Source organism: Anas acuta, chromosome 18 (assembly GCF_963932015.1).
Source record: "Anas acuta chromosome 18, bAnaAcu1.1, whole genome shotgun sequence".
Taxonomy (NCBI): domain Eukaryota; kingdom Metazoa; phylum Chordata; class Aves; order Anseriformes; family Anatidae; genus Anas; species Anas acuta.
The window spans coordinates 2,505,349-2,526,202 of NC_088996.1; the positions used below are offsets into that span (position 1 = coordinate 2,505,349).

At 43.3% G+C, this 20,854-nt stretch overlaps 1 protein-coding gene across 3 annotated transcripts in view; it reads right to left on the reverse strand.

The window, feature by feature from the left end:
- Nucleotides 1-20,854, reverse strand: part of MYH10 (myosin heavy chain 10) — a 102,257-nt gene that overhangs the window by 42,977 nt on the left and 38,426 nt on the right. For 2 of the 3 annotated variants that reach the window (XM_068655243.1, XM_068655244.1), the window contains exons 5-7: nucleotides 12,168-12,270; nucleotides 6,251-6,280; nucleotides 2,392-2,484 (exon numbers count right to left, since the gene is read on the reverse strand). In XM_068655243.1, the coding sequence (XP_068511344.1) occupies nucleotides 2,392-2,484; nucleotides 6,251-6,280; nucleotides 12,168-12,270 (226 nt within the window). The remainder of the gene's footprint in view (nucleotides 1-2,391; nucleotides 2,485-6,250; nucleotides 6,281-12,167; nucleotides 12,271-20,854) is intronic. The other variant, XM_068655245.1, reaches the window with a different exon arrangement.

Sequence of the window (20,854 nt, forward strand, 5' to 3'; positions counted from 1 at the left end):
AGAACTGTTGGAGTATTTCACATTGGCTTCAATGCTTACAACCCTACTGCTTCATGTGCAGTTTGGTTGGAAAGTCAGCGGCACTAAAATGACTGCTGGAAAGATCGGGGCTTGTTTTCAAGCACCCCCGATAAGGGACCAGGCACTTGACCACAGATTTCTGGGTATGAAGAACCAGAATGCTCTAAGCTCAACTTTGAACTAAAGCACTGTATTTTTTGTTCAGTAACCATCCTGAAAGCTACATTTGTAACTGTTACACGGATAAAACCATCATTTTGCTGAAATTCAGCCAATAACCTCGATATACCACATGTCAGTACCTGCATGTCCAGCAAGGCAGCTGGCAGCTTTTCCCACCGTGGGTCACAGAGACACCTCTCAGGGTGACACGGCCTGGGTTGTCATGCCTTGTGTGAGAGCAAGCACGAAGCACTACGTAAGGTCTAGCCTGGTGTAACTCTGGTATAATTCAGAACTGCTCTACTCCATTTCACACTTCAAAGTTGTTACATTGCTGCTGCCGAGCCCCCAGCCCCAGGAATGAAACACACAGAGGCAGCACAGCCCGTTAAGGCAGATGCCCCCAGGGGACGGGGACCTCCTCAGCCTCCAAGCTCAGTAACCACTGAAGCCGATACTAGAGAGCTCACTGATCTAGTTCATCCTCCTGAGAGTGAAATATGAATATGCCCTTTCAATGAGCACAGGCAAACCTTGCTCTGAAGTCTTTAATCTCTCAGCTGGATGACCACCATTAGTCTCCAACGGGATCCTGTTTACACTACCCTTAGAGCACTGAAGTACACGGCTTTTTTTTTTTTAAACCGTGTAGGAAGGGAAGCAGCATTTGTCTTGTCAGGTCCATATTCCAAAACTTCCCTACCCACTGCAAGCTCCAGGCTTTATTTCCTGAAGCACAGGAAATACACGCATTTTGTAGAGGTGAGGGGAAAAAAGTGACTGAACAGTAGCCTTATTTCAGTGTTACCTGGCATTATCAGCAAACAGGGCACAGCCTGGCCTCTTCACGCTGCACAGTAAAGACTGTTAAGCCTGTGTGTGCTGAACAACAGCAGTTCTCACTTTGTGGGAAGACATTTTTTAAGTCAGATTTTTTTTATTTGCATAAAGACACACCATCTGGAATGCATTATACTTGCTCCTTTATAAAAATAGAGCTGGAGCCATCTGAGTGATCATGTTCATGATGGCAATGCAGGCTTCAACATAACGCAGAGCAGATGCTAACATCTTGCAGGAAAAAAGTATCTTCATTAAATTAGTACAATACTTGATGGATTCAAGAAACGGAATAAAGAATTATTGCACAGTGAAACCTGTTGATATTATGAATACTAATGCAACTTATATGAGCATCAGCCAGTAGTTTAAGTAATGTGGCTATAAAAAGTTACTGAAGTTGAATTTCTACAGTACTCTGCTCTCCCTCCTTGATTGATAAATCTGAAGGATTTAATCATGCAACTTTCCAGAGTCCTTATCGCTTGAGCTGAGTTCATACAAATAAATCCAAGCAACCGTTGAAACATCAAGGCAGCCAAGAAATCTTTCATTTGTTCTGTAAATTTTAGTTCAGTTCTTAAAAAAAAAAAAAAAAAAAAAAAAAAAGACTTAAAGCCTCCCACACAGTTATAAAGCAGTACTAAAAGCCTCTTTCCCCTGAAAACAGGAGACTGCTTTTTTTTTCTTAAGGGAAATTTTTTAAAAAGTGTTAAATAGCTATTCACCCCAAATTCCACTACTGGTTTCAGAACAATGGAACACAAAGAGTTACTGCCAACAAAACGAGGCACTGACCCAACAAAACTCAACCTACTGTGTGAGAATGCCCTACACCTTGACGTCAAGTCACGCTGTCTTTCTGGCTTCTCTTCAGCAAAGGGGTCAGAAGCACACCGAGATTTAGAAGTGTTTTTATATGTAAGTTTGGTGCTTTATTTTAATTGTGGATATTCTCTCTAAACCACTTGATACAGTCACAGCTATTGACAGGAAAGCTACATATTTAGCCAAATCCTAGAGATGCTCCATTCCTTCACCCTTTATAGACATACAGCAATAATTTGCGTATGCAAACCATAGTTTATATTGACAGCATAGTTGCATTCATTATGTTACTAATACTATTATCATTTCAAGGATAGTGGAGGTTGGAAACTAGATAAAATTAAAGCAAATTTTGCCAAAAGCCAACGAGGATGCATCTTCAGTGACTGCAACACAACGCAGACAGCCTTATAACAGAACCTGAAGTCACTGAGGAAAGAGCAAAGAAAACTTCTGATACTACTTAAGCTCCTAAAAAGGAGTCTCTCCATGAACAGTAATCCAGATTTACAGACTGTAAATAGAAAAGGAGTAACTCACAAAGCGGGAGGAGTTGTCGTTTTTCACCGTCTTTGCATTCCCGAAGGATTCCAGAATGGGATTTGCCTGAAGAAGCTGACGCTCCAGCTCCCCCTAAAAACCATACAAACAGAGAAGCAAATGGACATAAACACAGTGCTCGTGTGATGAAGGCGTCCTATAATCTGCTTCTTCCTGAGTCATTTTACCCAGGTTGTGGCAGTGATACCATCTTCAGAAGGAGGTTACCATCCTTCCCCCTCACTGCTAGATCTGCCAATAGTCTCTTCCAACCAGTGAAGAATGTGTTTTGTGTTGTCATTTGTTTAAGAGCGCACACACACACACACGTACACACACACAGAGGTGACCGAACAGGAGTCAATGGATGTCACAAATCATTGAACGTGGAAAACAAAATTCACATTTAGGGCTACTGAAAGTAGGCACAGACTTCATATGCTTGAGAGAAACAAAATTAAATTTAACTTTTAAGATTTTAGTGCAAGATGACTCATATACCATCTCGTTAGTGATTTGACAACCTACTCATGTTTTTTATATCAACTTCTAAATCAGCAAAGTGCTCATTTTCCATCAGCTTTACATTCATGTCATTGCAACATCTGACCTAAAGTGAATGCACCTGAAAAGTACACCGCAATGGCATAATGGGAACCCAGCAACGCCGAACACAAAGATCATTTTCAAATTGCCCAATTCAGCCAAAATTGCTCAGCAGCTTTAATGCATTTTTTTTTTTAATGCTTCCTTAAGTTCAAGCCAATGGATGTGGAAATCAAAGTACTTATCTTAAGGAAATTGCACAACAGCTTTTACAATTGCTGTCCATGAAGCGGTCTGGTAACAAAAACCGTCTGTGCTGCTTCCATGAGCCCAAGAGGCATGTATGCACATAGGAAAATATGATATTGCTTTCCTGCTCTGAAGGATGGTTTAAGAAAAAAAAAATGAAGCTGTATGTCTCTGGAATGTAGTTTAAAAAAATGAAGTTTGTGTTCATAAACCTGCTTTTTCCAATTATTTATAGCATGGATGAAGACCGCACACTGAGCAATTACAACTGGAAGTAAGTCTCTTGAGACTTCCACGAGGTCAATTCTTACATAGGAATTTTAAAAAGTCACTAGTTAACACCTGAAAGAGGCTTTTATTTTTATATTCAAATATATTTCAAGTCCTTCTGCAAACAAATGGCTGCTCATTCTCTAATGGGACCTCAGGCTATCTGCCCAGAGCTTGTCTACATCCAAACGTATTCCCTTTGGGACTACAAATTCTCTGAACTCTACAGTAACTAAAGAAGAAATGGATGTGTTCATCTCAGCCCTGAACACACCGCTAGTCAGGCCACACACCACAGGCGTGCCTACACACCACAGGTCAGGTCTACCACCTTTATCTATTTAAAAGAGCTCCTAAGGACTCTAAAAAAAAAAAAAAAAAATCACAACTGGAAGAAAACTAAATCACTTATAGCCGCTATGTGGACATCTGCAATTCAAAAGGCTGCTGTGCAAAGGCAGCAGGTAGTAAAAAAAAAAAAAAAAAAAAAAAAAAAAAAAAAAAGCATTTGCTGACACCACTCCGCCCGTCCCCTCTCCCAGCCACACGACCAGCTCCTGTTCAGACACTAAACGAGAAGTGGGAAGCTTGCTTACCATGCTGTACACAGCTTGAAATAAGCCACATTACGTATATTAAACGCAGCAAGCATGTCACAGCTTACATTTCAAATTCTAGCTATTCTGGAAAAGAAAGCACACTGACTTCAGGATGCAGCTCCACTGAAGAGCATCGCGGTGCTGCATGCAAGCAGCGCGCCCCAGGCACCCCATGTCCATGCTCTGAAGTGCCTCTGTGCACCACAACAGGAATGCAGCTTCGTGCATGGGAACTTCTGCAGCAAGTCTTAAAATAATTGCACTCGAGTTCTGCAACTGAATGCAGAGCTCTTAAGAGCACATCTATGGGCATCCCACGGGATCTGAAGAAAACATTCAGTTTGTGTCCTCAGACGTGGGTGAAAACAGTGAGGACAAGCAGCGATCACAGCCTAGCGAGCCGCTGCAGTTGTTGTTCACAGGCAGACTTCTCGTGGCCATCTAAGAGCAAACCTCTCACGCAGCACAGAACAGCTTCAGAGAAGAATAGCGGTGGGAATTTTTAAATGGATTTCGTAGTTTTCATCTCCAGATAGATTGGTTTACACTCAAAAACCTTTTTGAAGAAGATTTGAAGAAGCATTTAGTGCTTTGGAAAGAGTTTAATATCGGCCTGTAGGCATACCTCCAGCATAGGCATCTAACCAGAACTTGGAAAAAGCAGTATCACAATATTGTGGAAAAAGTGAAGTCATGCAACATTTCATGCAGGGCAATGGCAAGATAAGGAGAGCTTTTTGTCTCAGTTTCAGAAAAACCAGCATCCCAGTGACTCGGTTCGTTGTGAAGCCTGGGTGAGGCAGGGAAACTACATGCTACTCACATACAACAGGGATCCACTCTGTAGTTCAAAATGACATCGAAACAGAAATGTTAATGATTATGGTTTATGCAATATCAACACTTCTGGATTAGCATGTTTCCACTGACACATTTCAAATGTTTGGCAACGAGCAGCGTATCTCAACCCTGGCAGGCTAATTCTAAGCAAAAGGAGGGTTAAACTCAACTCTTCCATTTATTTTTGGAACAGAGAAATTCTTTAGCAAAAAAACAACAGAAAAACTTAGAACTGTCTGAGGTTTGGATGGAGGAAGGATTAGGTTAAATACTAAGAATGTCTGTAACTTCTGAAAATGAGACCATGGGGGCTCAGACACATGATTGGGTTACAGAGGCTTAGCAAGTTACCACACACTAGCAAAGGCATCACAGCTGTCCATGGGACTTGTGTCTCCAATAAACCACAGTTTCTTTTCTCCCCCCTCCCCACAGTTGCACCACAGCCAGCTTTCAGAAAATGCAAGGGGAGGAATACAATCAGCTGAACTGACTCGTGGCAGCTTCTTGAGTTACCAGGCCTTGGTTACACCACACGGAGCTCTTGCAAAGCTTTCTCTCTATGTAAAGGCTTGTGCCCGTGACAAAAAGGCATCACTTACCACCTCAGGTTAGAGACTGGAACGTGTACCTTGCATAACACGTGGGAACAAATCGCTCATCTCTTTCCATAGTCATACCCTCAGCTTCCACCCAGCCCTCCTCTTTGTGCCCCTTTACGGCCCAGCAGCGCTGCGATTCCTGCTGCCTGGGGGCTAGGACTGGGGAGCCGGCAGCGTTAGCTGCTCGCCCGTGGGCTGGCTGGAGCTAAGTGCAGCTGAAGCTCCAACAAGGAAACGCTACTTCAGGCAGCAACAGTGAATAAGCATCACCTCGGTAGGTCAGGGGAGATGCCCAATTTCAGGGGAGTGGTTGCACCAAGCCTTACACACTTGAGAATAAAGTCTTTCTCTGGTTACCCAAGCAGCTATAAAAACATTCAGGCAAAATCATACGTTAACCAGAAGTATTTTGTCACTTCCATTGCTCCTTACCGTTTATTTAGTAGGTTGCTTAGCATTAAGAAGTTTTGTACTCTCAGCAGCACACTGATGCAGAGCCTGCTAGAGGAGTTCAGCTAAGAGGAGCAGAGACCCCACCGATGGGTGGGAGTGCTCGGTGGTGCTGAGGAGCCTCTGTGCTCTTCAGCAGCCCGTTCTCTTAACAAAACCAGTTAAATAGTTACTAAATTTACTATTAGCTGAATAAAGTATGTGGGAAAGCTTGTACAGGTAAATACAAATGGACAGAAAATAGGAGAAATGATGTATTAAGTTCACCTACAAAACTTGAGAAGCATAAAGAAAAACACTTGCCTGATGTTTCACGGGTTTAGGTGATTCGGGCTGTTCATTGCAAACAAACAAACGCATATGTTAGCAAGCAAGCATTCCAGCTCCAAGTTACATCCCAAATTATTAATGTCAGTAGGTTTAGTTTAACTATAAACTCACTTCATAGAAGCTTACTTAATTTTAGAAAGTTATTCACTTGTCATTGCATGCGCAAAATGCTAAAACCTGTGTTTATGCAAAGAACTAATTCCAAATAAAATACAAGATGACAGATGGACCTTGAGTAACAAGGAAAAAGGGCGACAGCATTATTAGTTTCACACGATTTTCCACATTTTTACCAAATAACAAAGAAACCCACAACACTAAGTAACTTTCTCCAGTCTTAGCCCTTGCAAGGTGGTTTGGTATGGATAAGATGATCATTATTCTTCAAAAATACCACGCAGGTTATGACAGAACCTAGGAGGAAAGCCATCCTGAAGGAGCCTGAGGTTTTCTTTCTGTGCTGTACAACGTGAACTTCACAACTGCAAAGCTTACAATAGACAGAAGTCTCATTTCTTTCTTTCAGGAGTGACCACCCACATAAGAAGCAAGATCTTAAACTGAAAACCTACAAATTCTGCCAGGAAGAAGGGTACAGATGGAAAATAAAATAAAAGCCCTCAAAATTCAACAGAGTTTCTACAGAAGTGCTCAGATTTTCAATCCCATCATTACTTCCATTCCTCTGTCTGCAAACTTTCCAATCTTGAGCTTCACATCGCAGAGCCTATGGGGAAAATGCCATGAAATATGGGGAAGAGATTTTCATACCAAGCCAGATGCACGCTTCCTCTATGCCTATTATTTTAAAGCTCTAGAACTGTTTTAGCACAAAGTAACAGAATTGGAGAGAGGTCCTCAAAGGAGCTGGCAACGGTTTGGCTCGTTCAGCTAAGCAGGGTGAATTCAGCAGAGCTGAATCATGCCCGCTTGGAAAACAGCTAAGGTATCTAAAAATAAGGTTAGCTGCTCCAGCAGGAGACTAGTGCTGCACTCAGTGGAAAAGGACAGGTACACCTAGGAGGCATTTCATTTACCCATGTTCAGAGCAGATAACTGCTCTCTCAGGGTCTCTGTTTCTGCCCTCGCCAGGAGTAGAGCTGAGCAGCACCAGATCAACTCCCCGGCACTTAAATTAGGGCAATTAAAGCCCATCTGGGAAATCCTCACTAGGAGAAGTTTCAGCCTGAACTGGCCTACCCAAGATCCAGTACTTCAAAACCAGTTTCATCTCTTTGAATTTAATAAAAGGAATTAAACCATTTAGCATTTCAGCTGCAGAGGCAAATAAATGCAGTCACAAACCTGAAAGTATTTATAGTTGTTTCTGAAACTTAAAGCAGCACCATCATGCAAGCTGGGTTTTTGTGAAAATAGAGGTCTTGTGGGGCTTTGGTGCAGGGGAAAGAAACAAAAAAAAAAAAAAGTCTAATTCTTTTCATCCTGGCATTGTCTAGCTCTGGTTCAGATGGGTGGAAATGGAGTCAGCGATGGCTGGATACAGTTTTCATAGAACTGAGCTGCTTGCTTTCAGTCTTCGCAGTCCGTCTGTTACCTGCTGCTCTCACCTATCCGACCACGAAGAGGGTCCAGACCCCTCCGCAGCCTACAAGCAGAGCCCATTCCCCAGCAGCACACACCGGTTAATGCCCACCGTGGGCAGCAAGCGACGGCCAACACTTCTTGTGCCAGGTCAGGTGTGCATTTTGGTGTTTTTCGTCTATTTTGCACTGACTTTCCTCCCTATCCAAAAACCTGTTTGCAAACTAAAGCAGAACCCAAGAGCCTGAATTAAGGCTTGCTATTTAACCACACTAAAGCAGCTCCGTAACGCACTCCTTCAATACCACAATTTCATTCCTTTTATTCCCCCCTCAGTATATAGGCAAGTGATGAGCTCACGAGAACTCGTTTCCCTCCACGTCTCCTTGCTTAATCTGTCCAAACTCCTCTCCAGACAGATCAGCCTCCTCCCCAAGCTCACCAGTTACCTGTCCTTGCTCTCTTCCTCCAAACATACTTTCTCCCCACCTCCGGTGCCTACAGAAGGCAAACGAGAGCGAAGGCAGCGCTGCCTGTGGCCCAGGAACAGGGGGCAGCTGAGCAGACCAACTAATGCCAGCGGGGTCACCTTTGGTCTGAGATGCCAAAGCCGCGGCACGATGCTTATCTTTGTAAGGCTGCTCCACACACAGCACCATAACCACGGAATAAACCATGGTTTGCTCTCTGCCAGCAAAACATTCAGCTTTACTTGCAAAGTTCTTAACATCCTACTCACCCGAACTCTTCAGAGCTCAGCCTTGTGGGATGTGAAGCTAAAGCTTTCAGTGATTTAAACAAACACCTGCCAGCTTCTCTCCCTTGCTCCACACCAAGGGGATTGTACACGTGCCCTTTCCCAAGCTCAATCAAGCATGCCCTGGGCAAGGATTCAGGCTCACTTTCCTCCCACCTTCAATCTGTAGATGAGCCCATGTTCATAACTCGGTGCACGTACAGCTGCCTCCCATCCGTTAGCTGGCTCTAGAAAGCCTAGGCTCTCTTCCTAATTTAAGGGGCTAGCCTAACCTCACCTTGCTCTGCTGAGTCCCACAATAACACTGCCTGTCAAATACATCACCTCCCACCCTCACTTCCTAGCACAGCGCCCAGGACAGAATCTTGAGCAGAGAATGAAGGAGACAGCGTGGCTATGGACTCCAACACTGAGTTGGGAAGCTGCAGTTTTAAGGCTGTTCAGCACGGTATTTCCTCTCCCCGTGGTTACAGCGTGGTACTGACTCCCTTCCCACGGCACCCTGCCTGAGTGTGACATGCCAGGGGCTTGGCAGGACTCATCTGTGGGCACACTGCTACCAGCTGGCAGGAGAGGAGAGAGCACTGTCGGGAAGAAAAAGTCTCACGGCCAAGTAGCTGAATGCCCCAGGTGACAACGTTGTCCTCCATGGGACAGGCACAGCTCCTGTGTGATGCTCCTTGCATAAGCCAAGCCTTTCACAACCTGGTCTTCTCAAAATTGCGCTTGGTGAGCGGCTGGGACATGGCAGAACACCAGTGCTACTCTGGCCATGGCCTGAGGAGTCAAACTGTCAGCTACATTTTTTCTAACAGCTTTACAACGGTCCATCAGGCAAAACGGGCATAAAATCCACCCTCGCCTTCAGAATAGTGTTGGGAAAATAATTATTCGTTCATCAGCATGCAAAATGCTTCTGAAAAAAATCCATGCAGCATTTAGAAGTATCATTAATACAAGTCAGCAATAATTATTTATCAGGATGGATAAAAATAAATCCACGACTAGCAGCCTAACAAGCCTATTTAGCAGAAGACAAATGCTGTACAGCATGGTGTTACAGATCACCACCAGCCCTCTACAGCCTGCTGGTGAATACATAAAAAGGAACAAGGACTGCACGTCTAACTGCAGTTCTGGCACTACTTAGCTTTTCAGAGTTAGTTGGGGAGGTTGGACATTCTTTGTCTGCCATAAATAAAAACAAATCGATACAGAAAAAGGAAGACTCCTTTGTATTTTCAAGGCTAGTTTGGTTAAACAATCTGCATTTTCCCATAAGTATTTGCTTAACTTGGTGCTTACTGTGGCCCTGCAGTGAATGAAGTGCACGATCAGAGCACCAAACTTTCATTCAGGACACTAACCCGTTCCTTTTTGTGCCTAAGCTGCCTTTTACAAAGAATAAAACTCTCCCAGTCTCCATCATGCCAGTCATCAATGGCTCACAGAGCAGCCGATTACAACAACCATCTCCTAAACTCTTGAGATGAGCACCACTACCCTATTTGATGGCACTGCTAAGTACAGAATTAAGTTGCAGCTCAGCCAGGGGTTTAAACTGAATTTGCCAACACGGCATTAAAAAAGACAACTCATCCTTCCCCTCCCTGACATTTTCTACCCCAACTTTCCTCTCTTTCCATCCCCTCAGCTCGTATCAGCCACAAAATAAGCACAACGGAGAAAACAAGTTTCAGTTAAAGCCAGGCTGACTTTGAGAACAGCAGCCTGAGCCTGCAGCAGCTCCTAGCGAGCAGCCACAGGAATTGTTGTGCTGACAAAGCTCAGGAAGGGTGCTGCTCTTAGCTAGGGTACTGGCACCAAGCGCTTGTGGAAATACAGCACAAAAAAGGCCAAAGAAATTTCCAGTACGTTTTAGACATTCAGAAAGAGAGCTTCAAGTGGTTAGGCTCCTGGAGAGATCACGTAATCTTCATCCCTTGAGATTTTCAAAATCCTCTGCTCAGCCAGGTCTTGAGCACTGTAATCTGACTTTGAAGGGAGACCCATTCTGAAAAGCACCTGGACGAGAGACTTCTGGAACTCTTTCAAATGGAGGCATCCTGAGATATCTAATTAGGTATCTAGCATATCTAATATCCCAAGATATTCTATCAGTAGAATATTTAAGAGTAGTTGCTTTAAGAGGTGTTGCTACAAACCCACACTGCGTAATTCACTTTCCCCCAGAAAGCTGTGGGCAATCTTACTCGTGTAGAAACTGAAGAAGGTGCTGCTGGTTTTGTTCAAAGTTATGCAGCGGAAAACCAGTAATATCCATGAACCAGAACCTACGCAGAAAATCAAGTCTGATGGATAACGTTCTGAATAGCTTTCTGCAGAGCCTCATCCTCTCCATGCCATGCCCAATGCTGCTGACACTCCATTGAAAGAAACTTCTTTTTAAGGCCTGTGACTGATGTAGGCACAACCTGCAGCCCACTCAGACTGCATGATGTAGTTTGAGAAATACTACTTTTCATCTCCCCTGTGTAACAAAGAAGCAACACGTTCAATAAGCAATATATAGGGTCACGTTATTTGCTTTCAGTTAAAGACTCACGTTCCCTCCATTCATTGATCTAGATTTCTCCAAGTCTGCCTGCAGAGCAATTTTCTTCCTCTCCCCCTTCAAATTCTTGTTTTTTTCTTCACAAATTGGTCAAAAGTCATCTCCTGTTTCTCCAGGAGTTTGAGTCCTGACACACCGAACAAGTCTATAACTCCACTGAGCACCTTAACGCTACGTGCCATACACAAGAAAAGTTACAGATGTCTCTGCTAAGCCAGAAGATGCAGCCTGAGAGCTTCCAACCACCAGATGCCTGCAGTACTCCTGGAGAAAAAGCAGGCATACACCAGCACTGACTGGAGCTAGCTACTTGCTTGTAGTAAAGTTAAATAAATACTCCGCTGCTACGTGTTCCAAGTCCTCATAGTAACAGGCATTTCAACCCATTCATGTTTTGTGAATCGCTAAAAATTCAGTGCAAATTCTGGAAGAGATTAGCAACAAATTTAAATAAAGCTCTGCATAGATCAGCTAGTGATTTGCTACAGGAAAAAAATAAATCAAGATTCTCCAACTTAAAAACATGTTTGCATGTTTGTGATGCAGTAAAGCCAAGCTTTTCATTAGCTGCTGACTTCTGGATATAGAAGGTCTATGGCAATTTTTAAACTTGATGATTTTCCCCAAGTTAAGTTTTGAAAGAACAAATTCTGTTCACATGTGCTAATACTAAAAGCTGCATGTAATGGGAAATAAATCCACTAGGAATCACCAGAGTTAATGAATGAAGTTTTTTTTGAAAACCAAGTAGAGGTAGCAAAGTTTCGATACTGTTTCTAGTTACAATTCTTGCAAAAAGCCCATAATCTCACAAAAGCAGTTAAACAGCTAACATTAACTGGAAGTTTTGACATAACCACTCATTTTAGCCACTAATAAAGGGAAAATAATAGGTGAACAAAGTTACTGGGATTATATTACAGCTTATCTTTGATTCAAAAGGCTTTGTTTTTTTTCCACGCAGAAATGGCAGTTTACCAAAAGAATAATAGAAAAAAAAAGATTTCCCAACTTACAGGAATATTATGGTCCTTTCTTCCTTTATGGGAGGAAGCAACATGAGCAAGGTATTGAATAACCTTCTTAGTGTTTTCAGTCTTCCCGGCACCAGATTCACCTCTGGAAAACATTTTAAACATTTTCCTCAAAGTTAATTTTCAACAGTATATCAATTCTTTGTTTAAAACAACCTCATTTCATTCCATTTATGGCTTAGACTACACAACAGAACCCCAGTAACCATCTAAATCCAAAAGCAGTGGTGTGGCAGGGAACTGCAAAGTATTTGTTTAAAATACCTTCTACATCCTAAAGATCTCCTCGGCATTAGGATGTTGATACAATATATAACATTAGTTTGATTAAAAGCTTCTGACTGTATGCCTGGATTCATACATTACCGTAAGTAATGAGAAACAGACTTGTTCTTTGCCTTGATCACAAAGACTGAAACAGATTTTTTTTTTCACAGTGCGGATATATATTTAAATTATTAAACAGTTAGTGTATCTTATATTCCAGGACCCGGTTATGAGGATTACTGGGCTGATGGAAACGCTTAGCATCTCTAGAAGCCAGTTCCAGACCCCAGTAAAATATTTTATACTTCCAGCCTCTTTGCACTGCTCACCTCACTCTTAGCGAGCCCCAAATACATTTACCCTCATGGGGCTGCATCTTCAGCACCAGGTGAGTTAGGGCAGTGGCACAGCACACAGATCAGTAGGGACTGCAGATGTGGAACACTAAGACAGAGGCCGACTGAAAGCAGATTGTTGGACAGAATTTAGTGCCAGATTTACGTAAGGGGCATCCCAAACTCAGAGCAATGAGCTGCCTCGATGGTACAGGCAGAGGTCCGACCACGGCTGTCCCAGCGACCACAAACGATGGCATAAGTCTTTTTTTTAACCTAGACCTGGTTAAATACTGTCCATTAAATAAATCCACACAAGGGGACTGCCAGGTCTCATTTAGCCACGTTTCAACAGCATTTCAGTCCTGCTGAAGAAGCCCATTCTGCACAAGATGGAGCCGGCCACCGGCAGTGCTAAGGACACAAAACTGAAAATCGTTTCATTATGTGGGGCTGCAATGGGAGAGGGGAAGTTCTTCTGTCGTTCAGTGGTTGTTCAAGTTAATGTTCAGAAACCAACTACTCCAGAAATGTGGCAAGGATACATTGCACGTGCTTCCAAGCTTCTCAGCTATGATTCTGAAAGAGAAGTGTGAATTCGCTGCGGGGAATTGAAGCACTTTCTTTTGCAGACTTCCTAATGCCTTCCCCCACCGCACTGTGTGCCAGCTGTGCAGCTCGCCTGCACTTATTCAGGTGCTTAGTTCCTAGCAGCCCCTAGTTTAGGCGTGAAGTTCTGGTGGTGTTTGATGTGTTTGACCTGGCAGGACAATGACCAGGTTTTGTGGAAGACACTGTTAGCTGAGAGCACTGAACGAAACGATTGTGCAGACAGGTTATGGGATGCGACCCCAGCCCCAGTTACCGGACTGCAGGCTGCCATACTGGAGGTTACCCTGGGCACCAGATCGTACTGGTGGCATCTGCAGCTCAGAAGCACCCACCTCGTCCTGTCAAACCACTGTTGTTCTGGTTTTCCTCATGAGAAAATGGTTATAATTGGAAAATAACACAAGAAGAAAAATGCAGAAGTCACAAATACTTGACTATTGAAAAACTTGCAGGAGCAGAAGGCAGGCCCCTCAAAACGCGTTGGCTACACCAGCTTTGCTCGGTGCATGGAAAATAAATGTGGAATGTATAACCTGGAGAGCTGGTTACAAAGATACCCACTCCAAGGATTAGCTAATGAATAACTGGGCTTCCTTTTTGCCAAGATACCATCAATATGCTACACAAACTGGGTGTACTTTGGGACCACTACAAGGGGAAATACACTTTTTTTTTTAATTAAGTGAAAAATCCCATTTCTACCAGGTCCCTATGTTTGTTACATAGAAAATTGTAACAGACAAACATGAAGATCAATAAGCAGAAAATACACTTCCGATGCCCATTCTTGCTTCCCAATTTGTCTTTATTTCTAGTTTCCCCTTCAGTGTAATGCTCATATTAACATAATTCATGACTACAAGTGATAATAAAAGCAGTATTGCCTGTTTCTAAGTGTATATTAAAATACTCTTAATGCTAGAACTACTCCAGCAGGTAACAGAAGTAAGAAAATAAGTACAACAAAACATACATTTACATTTTAAACCAATACAATTTGTTTTTATTGTCATCAGAGCTTGGGAACACATTGCTAGCTGTGACTTTAAAACTAGATAAATAATCTTTTCTGTTAAGTTACAGAAACAGTTTATTAAATTTTAAAGATGAAAACCTACCCTGACACATCCAGTGAAAAGAAAATGCACAGTAAATACAGTCCAGATGTTAGCCTCCTAAAGGGCAGCACCCAGCTTTAGAGGAGTCCACTAATCAAGAGGCTTTTCTGGCACACACACCAGCACAGCTTCGTGTGGCACAGGAAGGTCAAAAGCTTGCAATACATTCCTTTTGCTAAAAGTCCTTAAATCTAATAGAGATTTTTAGAGGTCTTTATGCAAGTTCTCATTCAAAAGCAATACTAATGGATGCTATCATCCTAGTTCTCCTCTCCCTAGAGCTTACAAGTATGCCAAATATTTCCTGCAGGATACAGAGCTAGATAGCTTCGCTGCCATATATTCTAAAAGAATTAGAAGATTTAGGATAAAGTCCTCTTCATTTATAGGCATAAGGACATCTGCACGCTTTAGTTCTTTCCCAGGAGGGCAAACACATGAGTTATAAAAAATAAATTAAGATCTTCTACCTCTACCAACCTGCCCAAAAAAGGTAAACTTCTAGTAACACAATGTACAATATTTATGGAAATGGAAACGGTATCATGAAGCTAAAGATTAACTTTTTCAAAGCCTTGTTTTAATACAACTCAATTAATATGTTACCATAAATTAAACACTGGAAACCCTTGGCTGAGATCCTAGCCTTACTTCAGTCAATGGCAACTTTGCTAACGATTGCAGTAAGGTCATAATTTCAGCCTTTATTTTGGTTTCAATTCCATTACTAACAGGAAAAAAAAAATGAGACTGAATTCACATCTCAGCTCCATCTATGGAATATGCCAAGCACACCAGGTGGAATCAGCCAAGCAAGCCATCTTTAGCACTAGGCTCAAGTTGGATGCATGAGCTTATTCCATTAACTGATTGAAAGCTCTCTCCCTTCATACAAACTACATTAGAGACAGGTCAAATGAAGTCTGAGGGTCACAGGTAAATTTTTGCATTATCTGGAGTTAAAGCACCAGTCCCCACAGCAGCAAAGCTTCTGCTTTGAATAAGCTTCAAGCACATGTAAAGTAGGAAAACCTTAGCTAGCAAGAACACTTTAAAGTTTCTACATGATTTTAAATTCACTGGATGTGAACCTACAGTGTCATTTTTCAATAAAGGAAAGTATTCTTCAGGCAAATTCATCTCAGCTACAATTTGGTTAGCAAGAATTACCGACCGACTTCTCAGCCAGCTGCACCTTTTTTCCCCAAGCTACTCCAACCTAACTCTCGCACAGCAGTAGAAGGCATTTCCTCTGCTGAGCAGATTACCATCTGAGCACATGCAAAACGAACACAGTGGGAGATGACTCAAAGGTCACAAAGCAAAGAGGCAACATCCAGGCATGGGAGGCAAGGTCTGACTTCCAGGAGAGCGCTGTGCTCGTCCCACGTGGCTCACCTATAGGGACAACTTTTATTGTATCAGCAGGTCAAACGCCTGCCTGTGGAAGACCTACCCTAACAGAAGCACAGTTCTGAAGGAAAACAGCACTGAAACGGTTGCTCCTCTTACTGCCAGCTACACATCTTGTACAGGCGCAGAACCCTCAGGACGGCAGGACAAGGCTACACCTGCAGTGGCGATTTCTGTTTGCTGGACACTTGCAGTAGTTTAAAGCTGCTGACATCCCACTGTGAGTCAGTGATTTCCCCTGCAGAGCATGGGCTATGCAGGACCTGAGATGTAGCTCTGGCACTCACATAGGACAGGACACACGCTGGTACAAAGAAAGCTTTGAAATTGTGAAAGACTTCCTCATCTTGTTGCCCATGCACACAGTCCCTACTGCACAGGAACAAGGTTTGTGAAGATAAGCATCTGCAAGATATAGGGGTGATCTGATTAAGTTTGTCTAATCTACCCTATTACAGATCACCTCTCAGTGATTTAAAATACCGAAAACTAGCCAAACAAGCCAGGATTTTTCCATGCTGGGACTCAGACCTTTCCCTTGCCCCAGGAGGATCAGTCTTTGTCACTGCTGATCAGCAGGAGGCCCTGGGACGATACGGTAACCTGGGGGCAGGAGGCCCTATAGGAGCTGAACACCTGGCAGAAGGAGACACGGCACCCCCACCTTGGCACCTGGGCAACTTCTCCTTGGGGACTGATTCCACAATTACCAGGAACCCGACCTGCTGCTCAGTTCTGCAGGCAGCACTGCTTCGGTTCACACCAAGTGGCCACTTCGGCACCAAACCACGGCTGCATGCACTTAAGTTGTTTGTAGGAGAAAGTAACTGCGTAAGTGAGAGCCCCAACAACAGGCCTTTGTCCTCCTCACAGCAACGGCTGCGAAGAACAGAAGGGACTTATTCCCAGATGCAACTGAGCAAGTCTTCTGCCAGTTATAAACAGATATTTACAGTTGAGACCTGTAATTAAAAGAACGCTTTAATTACTTGGCTAATTTTCTGTAACGAAGAGGTCTAAGTGATAGTTTGGGCTAGCACAGAGGAGTATTAATTGGCTTTACTATTCACAAGGCTGCTTTACAGCCTCTCCATTCCCCTTTAGATGCTTCTCATCATCTCAACACCAGTTGTCTAGGGAATGTTACAAGCTGGACTCTGGCCAGAGGTTGTATACAAAAATGCTTGGTATTTGCTGCTGTTGTCCTTTAATAAGCAGCCTCTATTCCCTCCACGCCCCACCACTCCTACTGAAGCCAATTCAGATTAGATATCCTTGTATGGCTGCAAGCATCTGCTAAATGACTGTTTATCAAACCTAGTCTCAGTTTTGAGAATACCATAAGCTTGTAGTAAGATTCTCAAATTTAGAATCTATTTGCTTAAAAAGTGCAGTACGGCATGTTTGCATGTTTGAATTTCCAGAAGCCACCTTGCAGCTAAAGAGAACGAATCCAGGAGACATTTGGATATTTCTCATATTCCAATGTGCCATAACAAAAGTTTCTTCATCTTGATCATCAGCCTCCAGCAGCCTGACACGTGCTCCTATTTAACATTAACAGAGAACAGTAATCAAAGACAAACATCAAATCGTACCAGGAGTCCAGCAGATGCAGCTTCTCAAAGAGAAAAGCCTGCACAGCTTCTCATTGCAATGTCACATCTTACCTCGCTGTCTATTTTGTCATTTCGGTGTGGGCACAGTGTAAAGTTAGCACTTCTCTGTAATTGATTTCTTATGGATGCGGGGTTAATACAGGCTTACAGGGTACTTACAGGCTAGAAGGAACATGAAGTTACTGGAACCACTGTCTGCACTTGGTTCCTTAAAGATGGAGAATGGGCAAGTGAATGAAAAGAAGGGAAAGAGAACAATAGCAAAAAAAAAAAAAAAGAGGAAGAGAAGAAGGAGAGTTGTTTTATGTTCTAAGGCAACTCTTGTTTTCACACCAAGACCAAAAATTCATCTATGTCAGCAAGTCTGGGTGGGAGAACTGAGTGACAGCCACACCAGCTGGCGGTGAGTAACACCCTCCTAAAGAGGCAGCCTCCATGCCAGGTAAAGGACATGATGTTCTGCTGACACAAGCATCCAGAGAAAGCAGCAGTAGTTTTTTTCCATTCCTGGTGTTAGATTCAACTTTGAGAAGGGATTAGTAATTTTTAATATCACCAGTTTATGCAAAACTCATCTTTTGGGCATGACAGACCTCAAGCTCCTCAGGGAATGTCAGCATGTGATTAGGTTGGGACAGGAAACCTTCAGGTAATCCCATTACCTCCAGAACAGCAGGATATAATGAGAGGCATGCCTGAAGAACTCTCCATCACTCTAGCCTATTCCACACGCTGCATTTAAATGAGCATTTCAATGAGACAGGCTATCCTTCAGCACAATCCTCTTGGGAAAACTAAATTAAGGTGATTCTCAGCAAGTTGTAAAACCAGGAAACATGACCAACTAGAGGTAGGAAGAGATCAGTGAAGATGTTAACCAGGGAGACCTTCACCGAGTAGGAGGAGAGATCTCTCTCCAGGCTGTACAGAAAGGCAGTTACAGCCAAGGCAACAGGAGAGATGAGCGTGGCAGGCACACTGCAACTCCCCACTCACCTGCACACACAAATCGAGGGATGTTCGGCCTGGAGAGGAGAAGGCCCCAGGGAGACCTCACAGCAGCCTGCCAGTGCCTGAAGGGGGATGCAGGAGAGCTGGGGAGGGACTGTGTGTCAGGGGGTGTGGGGATAGGACAGGGGGTAATGGCTTTAAGCTTAAGGAGGGGAGATTTAGATTAGATATGAGGAAGAAATTCCTTTCTCAGAAAGTGTGAAGCACTGGCTGCCCCATCCCTGGCAGTGCCCAAGGCTGGATGGGTCTGGGGGCAACCTGGGCTGCTGGGAAGGGACCCTGCCCATGGCAGGGGCTGGAAATTAGATGGTGTTTAGGGTTCCTTCTAATACAAACCATTCTATGATTCTGTGATGCCTCCTTTCTCACAGCTAGCTTGAAATACTCCTTTGAATTACTGCTACTGGGGAAGAGAAAAAATATTCTGAAGGTTTTCAGCTCTACTGAAGATCGGGGTCAATCAGATGAATGACGTCCTGAGACAACAAGTCTGGGATTAGAGGACATCAAGCCTTTTATGAACTGCCAAAGAAGTTTCTGAAACCACCTCCAGTGCAGTTAAGACACACTCCTTTCACCTTATTTATTCCTGCCTTAGTCTAAGACCTGTAAAACCAGTGGCGTGGAAGGAAAATGTCCAGTTTGCCTTTTCACCACAGAAGCAGCAACGCAATAGAGAGGAGTCCTGGACACTAGCTCAGCCTTGAGCAAAGTGCATTAGGCATCCTTTTGGTCTACTACACAAACAAGTTTGCCACAGCCTTGCTGGAGGTCATTTAACATCCCAGCTGACCAGGTGTCAAGTAATGAGTTTATAATGCAAACCTGACAAAAGAATATGGCTCTGCCATGAAGCCCATGGGGAAACCTCCTTAGGAACAGTAGACAGCCGTCTTCACACCAATTTGTTCAAAAGACCTGTGCAAGAGAATGCAGTTGCTTTTGATGTGCTGCTTTTTAGGTCTGTATCCAATTTGGAGAGAAGCACCAAGGCAACTGTGTTTCAAGAGAAAAGTTAACCTGAAGAGCAATGTGGTAATACCTGCGATGCTTTTCTACAGTCAGCATCCAAGCGGTGATAACAGTGTTGCATCAGCAAGGACTCCTGGGCCGGTAGAGCTGAGGTGGTCAACTTTGAGAGCGCAGAACCCTTGGAGCCTAACAACTGATGTGTCTTCACGTTCTCACAAGGCAAGACCTTGATTGGATGTTATTTGGTCCTACAGGTCAAGTTTGGAGGTAAGGTACCTTACCTTCATAATGCTGAGGGCACAGACCTGTCCACATTACTGAAGGAACTTGTATTTCTTTGTAATACACAGTAAGTGCTTCTTCACGCTGCTGTGTAAGCACTTCAATAAGAAAATGCAAGTTAAAAAAAAACAAGGCAGCCAACAGAGCCTGGAATTTGTTGCTCAGAATCTCAGCTTCTGTCAGACACTGCCACACTTCTGCTAAGTTTAGTCCTTAACATTGGTACATCCGAGACAGCAAATTATAGGTAGCAAAACTTGTCCAGAGTCATGGTAATAGCAGTTTCAATACCACATTTTGCAATACGATTCGAGAACAGTGTTGGAATCCTTATGAGATCTACTGTCCATTGCTTCTTAGCACCGCTTCTGGGATTTTAGATGGAATAGTAAATTTGTTAACAAATAGTTGACAGAATCGGGACCATCTCCAAGGATCTCATGATGGCTTTCAGAGCAGTCCCCAGCAGCTCCAGGCTTCAGAAGTGATGTGGTCACACTCTCCTGAGGTCTGGCCAAAAGAAAGTGTGTTCCCTCCTCGTCATTTGTATTTCTCTCTGCAAATGCACGTACAACTAAGCAGCTTACCAACTGCCTGGTAGCCAAGACATGGAACCTGTCACAAGCTCCAAATATTCCATGTTGAAGTGCTGCTCCAGATATAAAACAGGATCCAACTGCCTTTTCAGCCCAGAAAGATCAAGAGCTTACATTAACCCTCCAGGTGAGGTAACAAACATTGTTTTCAGGTTTTATCTTAAAGGCTTTCTGATCTATAAACAAACACATCAGACCTTCACTAAATCCTGTAGCACTGCCACTCCAACCTTGGCTGACCATGTTGAAGAGTACAAAGCTCATGCATACACAGAAAAAACATGAAGCTACTTCAAAAGAGTTCACCTGAGGCAAGCACATGCTAGCACATCCACAAACTCAGAGGACAAAGCCTTTTTCACTCTGGGATGTTATCCCTGCTTTCAGGGCTGTTTTGTACATTGCACATAAAGTAGTTAACACAATGCAATGAGTTCTACCAAG